The sequence below is a fragment of the Lipophrys pholis genome (genome assembly GCF_963383615.2).
Source record: "Lipophrys pholis genome assembly, chromosome: 5".
NCBI lineage: Eukaryota > Metazoa > Chordata > Actinopteri > Blenniiformes > Blenniidae > Lipophrys > Lipophrys pholis.
The window spans coordinates 4704354-4714171 of NC_137628.1; the positions used below are offsets into that span (position 1 = coordinate 4704354).

The 9818-nt window shown below is 42.7% G+C and overlaps 1 protein-coding gene across 1 annotated transcript; it reads left to right on the top strand.

Annotated features, from left to right (window-relative positions):
- The first annotated feature begins 2128 nt into the window (after window positions 1–2128).
- On the top strand, window positions 2129–6685 carry inab (internexin neuronal intermediate filament protein, alpha b). The gene is made up of 3 exons (XM_080462865.1): window positions 2129–3314; window positions 3763–3887; window positions 3987–6685. The coding sequence occupies exons 1-3, from the start codon at window positions 2268–2270 to the stop codon at window positions 4258–4260; spliced, it is 1446 nt and encodes a 481-aa protein (XP_080318991.1). The 5' UTR covers window positions 2129–2267; the 3' UTR covers window positions 4261–6685.
- The last annotated feature ends 3133 nt before the right edge of the window (window positions 6686–9818 follow it).

Here is a 9818-nt window from a genome sequence, read left to right on the forward strand (position 1 = left end):
ACTGCCACAATAATATAAAATAAACATCAATAGGACAAATATTTAAAATTCACTTCAAAATGAAACTTTACACTTCACAGTTGTAATCGCAAACCTATATAATACACACTACAATTGTTGCTGTGCTGCTAAATAATCATAAAGTAATGTTAAATGTCAAATCACTAAGAGACAAATTAGAGTGAACAATGAATAACGAGCATCAATCATCAACATTTAGGTATACTCACACACTTATAAACATACGCATACGTACATAACGCATATATTTCATTAACATGCCTGAAAAGGGGAACGAGTAAAACTGATCAGATCCTACCCTGTATCCAATATTCAATAATTCTACGCTATAGATATCTTTCTGCTTTAAAAATATCGCATTAAATGTGTAAATATATAATATATGCAATAAGAATGATATGTAATATGGAACACACACACACGCACACACGCACACGCGCACACGCGCACACGCGCACACGCACACACGCACACACACACACACACACACACACACACACACACACACACACACACACACACACACACACACACACACACACACACACACCTTAAAAGCCTGCCACTGTTTTAAATAATTGGCACAAATTCCTTTAATCCTGTACCACCAGCACCCACGTCAGTTTTTAATCATGTCTAGCACTCATATATATTATTGTTCATAGTTTATCATTCTAAGTTATTGCTAAAAAAAACAAAAAAACAAAAAAACAAAAAGGCTGATTTGTTAATAATACTGTCATGAAGGCTTTATCTAAAAACAAAGAGACTGCGGTGTTTTCTATTCTCTATTGTAATAATGTGTTTTCACACCTTGTCTGGATTAAAGTTTGGTGCCTACATTTAGAGTTAAAGGCTTTAAAAAAGGTTAAGAAGGTAAATTGAAGAACTCATGGTGTTTCTATGGGTAAATGGCAAAATAGTGAAGTTGAGATTGATTTTGGTTTTCCATGTGTATCTCTTTAATAAAAATTCATTAAAATGTGGATGACATGCATCACAGACTGACTTCAAAAATTACACCTGAATAAAAAAATATTCTTTGAAATCTTGTTGACTGAATTTACTGGTCAAAGGTACACAACAAACCCCCAAAAAATAGACTAGAAACGGTGTTAATCATTTGAAAAAGCCACCCTTTGTTGTATCATAACATTGAATTATAACAACGAGAGTCAAACTGGTAGTGTAGAGCAAAACTTACTGTTCTTGATTTCACTTTGAAGACGTGTCTGTATGTTTTCAAATGTAAAAACAAAAAAACTTAGATTAACAATGTTAAGTAAGTAATGAATGGCAATGAAGAAAGTTAGTAAAGTCTTGATTTTTCATCAATTTTGATTCCTTGTTTTTGGGGGGTAAATTGCCATAACCCAACTCTCTCCTGCCAATTCATGGACATTAAAATTAGGTTCAAATGTTTTGCACCTTCTATAAACTTCATTGGAATAGTCATATTGCTTGCAGTGTGCAGAGACCCTCCAACAGAGGGCAGCAAAAGATTGTCAGCGCATTACAGTTGGTCAAGCGCTATACGAACCAAGTTTTTAAACTGAACAATTAAAATGAACCAGGTTTATTAAAGATGATTTTCAAAATGTCACATTCTACTTGTGAAGGTTCAACGGAGCAACTTGAATCTCATGTCTGTATGACCACAGGGTGCAAGAAGAAGTAATAGATATCTTTACTGATCCATATTACTTTGACAGGAAAATTCACACATAATGTTCTAAACAGAAATGATCACATACAACATTATACGTTTTAAAAAGAAAAATCGGTTTATTCGCTTAAGGTTCTTAGAAGACAGGAAAACAGATTTGTTGTATTCACTAATCGTTTAGAAGAAAAGTACGTTTGGATTATGAATTACCACTACTGCTGGAAATTATGCAAATACAAATTTAGTGTCTCGCGATTTAAAAATAACATTTTTTGTGAAAAGTTTCCTCTGTGTTTAGTGATTTATGCATGCATGATGCGCCAAAAACACTGTCCCACCTGCTCCAATGAAAGTCCCCACTTCGCACATCTGGGCTGATTGTCTCAATATGTTGTTTTTGATCAAAGAAAACTAAATCATCACAATATTTTGGGTGTAGTCACACACACACTGCGCAACTTGACGCGTGAGGAACAGCTGAGTCCGGATGTTTCCGGCGGGCATTAATTAGTGATCGGGTCGATCCCCCTATATAAAGGGGGCGCGCCCGCTGCTGCGCTCCATCTCTGTTCCAGCCAACATGAGCTACGGATCGGACGTCTTCTCCTCCTCCTCCTACCGGAGGGTTTTCGGGGATTCTCCCCGCTATGCGTCCTCGCCATCGCGCACGGTCGTGAGCTCGTCCTCCCGGGGCGGCTACAGGTCCTCCGGCATGTCCAGGAGCGGCGCCTCGTCCATGGGCTCGTACAGCAGAAAGTCCGGGCGCTCCTACTCCTCCATGCCGCTGGAGACCTTCGACCTGACCCAGAGCAGCGTCCTCAACAATGAGTTCAAGATCGTCCGCACCAACGAGAAGGAGCAGATGCAGGGTCTCAACGACCGCTTCGCGATGTTCATCGACAAGGTGCGCAACTTGGAGCAGCACAACAAAGTGCTGGAGACGGAGCTGGTGGCGCTGCGCCAGCGGCAGGCCGAACCGTCCCGCCTGGCGGAGCTGTACCAGCAGGAGATCCGCGAGCTGCGCTCCCAGCTGGACGAGCTGAACGGGGAGAAGTCTCAGCTCATGATCGAGAGGGACAACATCGAGGACGACCTGCAGAAGATCCGGGGGAAATACGAAGATGAGTTCCGCGCCCGGGAGGAGGCGGAGGCCACCCTCAAGGGGTTCAAGAAGGACGTGGACGACGCCACCATGGTGCGTCTGGATCTGGAGAAGAAGGTGGAGTCTCTCCTGGACGAGATCAACTTCCTGAGGAAAGTGCACGAGGAGGAGGTGGTCGAGCTGACGGACATGATCCAGGCCGCGCAGGTGTCCGTGGAGATGGAGGTGTCCAAGCCAGACCTCACGTCCGCCCTCAAGGAGATCCGCGGCCAGTACGAGTCCATGGCGTCCAAGAACCTGCAGTCCGCCGAGGAGTGGTACAAGACCAAGTTTGCGGACCTGTCAGAGCAGGCCACCCGGAGTAACGAGGCCATCCGGGCCAGCAGGGAGGAGATGAACGAGTTCAGGAGGCAGCTGCAGTCCAAGACCATCGAGATCGAGAGTCTGAGGGGAACCAACGAGTCTCTGGACAAGCAGCTGCGGGAGATGGAGGAAAGACACAATGTGGAGATCGGGAATTACCAGGTAATTCACTTTTATCCAACTGTTCAGGGGATAAGTGTTCGGGTATAGGATTTTATTTATTTATTTATTTATTTATTTTTTACAGGTTTGTTTGCATTAAAATGAGTAGCTTGTATGGTTTTTTGTTTATTTTGTTTTGTTTTGTTTGTTTTTGTCCAGAAGTTAAAATAGCAGAACGCTGATCATCATTTCAGAGGCGTTTTCTTTGCGCCTCTGTCCGTGGTGCTGAAACTGCCCCTCCGGGACAGTCAGCTCCATCTGACAACGCCCACCGAGACGAAACCGCTTCAGACAATCACTGCGGTTCATCTCTCACTTTTAAACCATTTCACCCAAATAGTACTGCAACACAGCACTTTAAAAGACAAATTTAATTTTATGAGGACGCTAAACAGTAATTTGGTTTCAAATTCCTGAACTCGGGTCTATTTTCTCTAAATGTCCGTAGGACAGCATGGTGGAGCTTGAAAACGAGCTGAGGACAACTAAGACTGAGATGGCTCGTCATCTGAGGGAATATCAGGATCTACTGAACGTCAAGATGGCACTGGATATTGAAATCGCTGCATACAGGTGAGGTTCTTTTTCTCAAAATCACTCATCAACACCCCCTTTAACACTTCTACCCTTCCTAGATCCTTTGAAAATCTAATTTTCTCCTCCTCTCTGCAGAAAACTACTGGAGGGTGAGGAGACCCGCATCGGGACGGGCATGTCCTATTCCAGCCCAACTATGAGCTCTAACATGGGGCAGGGCTACAGCTACCAGAGCCGCATCTACAGCAGCCCTGGTAAGGGCTCCAAGAAAGAGGGAAAGGACGAGGAGCAGCAGCAAAGCAAGTCTGCAGGCAAGGTGACGCAGCGTGAAGTTTATGAGGAGACGGTCGTCACCACCAAGAAGATGGAGAAGCAGCAAGATGACATCCCCACCATTCAGAAGAATTAAAAGTCTGCTAGAAGCCGGCTGAAAACATACCTTTACCCAGCGTCCCCATACCTGTCTTCATGTGCCATCATAAAACAAACCTTTAGCTCTAAAACTTCAAAGCCGTAATAAGAAAATCCTGCTTTGTCCTTATTATTGTTAGCAGACTGTTATGAGTGTGTGTTGGTCGCCCGCAAGGGCATCACATCTACAGGTTTGTTTTATGGTTGGTATGTTAGTTCCTGTCCCTCTGTCCCCCACAGGTGTCCCCTAAAGGAAATTAATTATACCTTTGCAATAGTTCTGACACTTTACAAGTCACAACAAGTTCTTGTTCACAACCGCAACATCAGACAGCAACAATCCGCTCTTTCAAAAACACAACAGGTTTTTCTCACCGATGTAATTTCATGACGTAGTGCAGACACACAGTAGGTAATAACTCTGGTTTCACATTTATGCCACAAGCTGTGATTTCCTCTCAACACATTCCAAGGAAAGCATGTGTGTGTGTGTGAGTGTTATCATGTGCATTTCACTGGAAAAATGAGGTTCGGATCTCATCAGGTTGCAAAGGTTAGCGTCGACCCTCTGATTACAACAGAAGCACACTGTCTACATAGAAAACCAATTGATTAACAGTAATAAATGAAATAGTCCTGCTGAGCCAATATTTTAGATCTCTTTCATGACAAACAGCTCGAATCACTTGTAGCACAATTCTTCTCATCATGTGGTTGGACTGAAGTCCAATCGACTCTGCATGACTACGGTACGAAGGAGGATCAACAGCCTCGGTCTGACCCCGAGTGAGCTTTCAGGTTAATTACTGGAGCCATTCAAATGAAAGCGAAACTTGAATCAAGCAAAGAAAAAGAAAAAAAACACATGTATTAACCCAGCGTAATTTGCATGGTGTATGTAGATGCTATGCCTGCATGGAATCCATCAGCCAATTGTTCATTCAACACTTTTTTGTTGTTTGAAGGTGAAAAGCTCGGCCAGCGCCGTCCTTTCTGCCATCGTCCATGCCGAGCAGCATGCTACACGACGCCTCGTCGCCACAATTATGGACACGTGTTAGGCTAGGATTGGAGACGAGTGATATAACTCTTATGGTGTGATTTAGGTGCACTACAGGCCCGAGCTAATATAAGGAAGGAAGCGCCTCTCTGAGGCACTTAAATGAGAACGGGACCTCTATTTAACTGAGTAATAATGAACAGTTTACATAATGCACTATGAAGGATACAGGGCAGAATGGGGGAAGACAAACTGAGTCAATATTAATAGAAGGAAGAGGTTCTTTTTTTTTTTTTTTTTTTTTTAATACAGTCTGGTCGATTAGAGACTGACTTGTAAATTATGCCGTAGCACAAATGCATGAGATTCTGTATCATCCATTCATGGGGTGTGATGACTTGTATATGAAGATCGCTTCGCACCATTTCCCATGAAGCACATTTGAACCCCAGAACCAATTTCATATCACTCCAAAAAAAATTAAAATACAAAAATAAAAAATCAATGCCAAGAAAACTCCAAATACATCGAGGTTAGTCAGCTCTGTGTGTTTGAAACGACTTGACCTTTCTCTCTTTTTAACTATGGCCATGACTGGATAAAACGCCTGTTGTAGTGTGACATCACCACTTTAGAAATCCTTCAGTATAGGAGACTTTGTAGTTTTTTTCTGCTTGTCCACTGCCAACTTGAACACCACCGTATTATTCTCTTGCTGCTGGTCGCGGTAATCGATACCCTGACAAACTGCACTCACACTCCGAATGGAAACACAAACTACTGATTGTACGGCAGACTGTACTGGAGCGGGTTCCTGTTGTTCTTACACGAATCTTAGTACTGTACTAATGGTGTTTGTATCTCTACGCAGTGGCCTATCATAACTGGAATTGCAAACCGAGGTGGTGGAAGTTGGGCATTTCTTTGATAGAATTACAGACTTCTCGTGTCAAGCCGAAGAAAAAGCTCTGAAATACAAGCAACGGCTTTTTATAGTACATCGTAAACGCCAGGCCTTTTACCTTACACTGTAAACCAAATAGATTTTCATGGATGTCTGACAATAATCTCACTTCTACGCCACTGCCAAACTTTTCTAAGCGCACGTTCATGGATAAAGCATTTTCTCCAAGTGTCACCAACCCAAAACCAACAATCAAGAGTTAGCCATACTTTAGAGCAAAATAATGTAGGACGTAAAATGCCTTAAAACACCAGCAGCTTCTGGCCATGTGTTCGATGTGTATGATTCTGTTCTTTGGGGTGTTTAGTCATCTTTATCTCTTTAGTAGCGTTCAATCTAGTTATCATGACAACGAAAGCATAGGAATTGAATGTAGTTGACATGCTATTATCGTTACTGTGACTGATACATATGTATTGTTGTATGACACCATATCAATAAAGACTCAACATGAATGAGGCTGCGCATTTGTGTCTCCTTTATGTGTATGGACTGAAGTAAGGTAATATATGACAGTCATGGAGGATATATGATTCATCTGGACACCCATGATACACATATATATGCATGCATTTTCACCACTCGACACATTGTATGCCATGCTTTGACTGGTAGATTTTGTAAAGCAAAAAAATCTCATATAGCAAAGCAGAATAGATCAAATCTATGAGGGAAAAGATGCGTGTGACTGTCAAGGAGCCGCTGTACGATGCCACAACATTTATTAACCAGGGGAGGAAGCAATGCTGCAAACTGCCTGTTAAGGGGAATGCTTCTTTCAAACCACACACGCAGCAAAGCAATGTCACCTTGACCTCTAACTTGAAGCCGTACATTTGCTCTTCTGCCTCTCAAGGCCACATCACAGAGATATGATTGATTACCTGCTGCTGTACTGTATGTTGACCCTTAGGCATCAACTCCCAGACTTCCTCGCAGACCGCAAGACCTTGGGCTTCGTGGATCTTACCTGATTAGCCCATCTCGAGTGTGTGTGTGTGTGTGTGTATGTGTAGGCGTGTGTGTGTGTGTTTGGGTGTGACGCAGGTTGCAGGTCTTCAAAGATTTATACCCCTGCAATGCTGCTGAGAAGAAAGTCTGGTGGAATCCTTTGCGGCGGGTCAAGGCCCAGTTATGAAACAGCCCCTCCCTCTTTTTACTTTAAACTTGAAATAGCACTTCAACTTACTATTTTTAAGTTGCACCCCAGCCCTACCTCCTGCCCCGCCCTTCATGCCCCTACACATACACAAACACAAACACACACACACACACCAGGACTTTACAAGGCTGTAAAAATATACGAGGTGACGTATTGCCGTCCATCATGTATGAAATACCGCCTTCTATTGTAAACGGTGTCCAATCTGGGATTAAATTCAAATTTACAGCTGAAAGGCGTCAGAGCAGGTTTTGCCTTCAGTCCTGTTGCAGTCAGTACGTTGGCTTCTGCAGCAGCCGGCTGATTTCTCATGTGTGTCATTCTGCAATTATTGCACACATAGTTGCAGTGTTGTTTAAACTGTGGATCCCCGAGCAGAAACCACGGGGAACAAACAGATAAGAAGCATCTTCCATCGATTTCTAACATCTCGTTACGGAGACGTTAGATGTTTAGAGTCTTATTCATTATGTCACACAGTCTGGGAGACGATTAAAGGTCTCAAATCAATCTCAAGTTAATTTAATGATTTGATTTGAGGCTTGTCCTTTCCCTTGACATAAAAACTATTTATTACACCTATTTTTGATGAAATGATCACAGAACTTTTGACACTGAGACTTTCGAACATGTTTCATCATTTCCCTCAAATTGAGGAAATCCTCTTAAAATGTCAAACTTGAGAGGTTGATAAATATTTTCTGTATATGCACACCACTCACAGGTTGTGGTGATTATTCTTTTTAATGCCTTGGTCTTTGCAGCCCTGAGGCATAAAGGGAGACCGCGCCGAGGGAGGAATGTGTTTTATGTCCTGTCTGGTGATGAGTGTCTGCGTAGGGCAGTGATGGTGGTGGGAATGAGAATCGGGCTGAGCAGCGAGCCGGTCCGGGCTGTAAATTTCTCCCGTTCGTCAGCGTCTCCGGATCAAAGCCATTCCTCTTCACTGGGCCGAGGTGCCAACCCGGCAGACATGTTAAATTGCGTGTGACCTCCCACACGTACGATTGCACATCCAGAAACCAAATGAAGGAACAAGATCTGAGTTCCACAGGCAGGATAAATGGTCACTTTTCTTACTTTATTCAAACATCTTTAGGTTTCATCGTGCCGCCGTTCAGACACATTTAATGTTTATTAAACTGAATAAAAACTTTCTAGCTATTATCCAGCAGACAGTTGACAGTTAGTAGTTGGAAAAGCCACTCACACTTTGTCTCTTCTCTCCACGAAGATATCTTAATTCTTTATAGCATGTGTAAAGATATACATTTATTGATTATGTGCCAATAACATGCAATCAAACCTGAAATTAAGTATCAACCTATCAACAAATCTCTGGATAATTTCTCACAGCTTTTCTTTATAAGGATGTCTATACATTATTGAGCGCCATGGTTATCTCATGTATCATCCATCCATCCATCCATCCATCCATCCATCCATCCATCCATCCATCCATGTACAGGTAAAACATGCAAACTCCACATCGAAAGTCGAACCCAGACTCAAACAGACCAAACTATTGGGCATACAGTACATAATTAACAAATGATCATTGGGTCAACAGTTTCTCGTGCTCGGCACAGGTCTTCTTTGCTCCTCAGGGTTCATTTGCTTGTTAAAGAGTTGATATTGGTATGATAGAGTAGCTTTGACAGACACATTGGCTAAATTTAACGGTCTAGAGCAGGGGGGGGGGGGGGGGGGGGGGGGGGGGGGGTCAAACGTCAGGCCTCAACCACTAAGCAAATGGTACAAATTTCAAAGAAAACCTAGATTGAAAATAAAGAATCCTATGGACACAACACAACACTGAGCCCCGAGCTGGGATGTTGGCATGAAAGCTGTCAAAAGTTAGTCATTATCCTCTAATACTCCAAGCTGATGTTTGATGTCACTGTAAAGTTCCAGTAAGGTATTGTTATTATCATTCAGTGCTATTCCCAACATTCTTTCAATACATCATTACCACCATGTCACTATTTGAGTACTAGACGTTGTGATTGTGTTTGTTTGAGACTTTGTGCCAGTAAACACAGTGTCAAGAGTGAGCTGCTGCTGCTGCTGCTCCTGCTGCCGTTGCCTTGGAATCGGTTGCCAGTATCTTGCTGCGCTGCTGCAGCAGCCTTAGGGAGTGATCGCTCTCAAAGAGACGGAGTTCAGTCTCCAGACAGGTTAAAATGAGTGAGCATATTCTTAGATACAGCGGCAGACAAGATTAATGAGAAGAGCCCAAAAATAAAATAAAACCCACATTAAACATTCAAAGCGGTGCCGGATGACAGTCAAATATGTTTAAAGTCTACAGCTAGAACTGTCCAGAAAATACAGTTTAAGATTGTATGTAGCATCAAATGAAAACCTCTGCTGTTTTTCTGTTTGTGACAAAATGCTGAATCATTTTGAGGTAGGCCCCGTCTGTGTGAC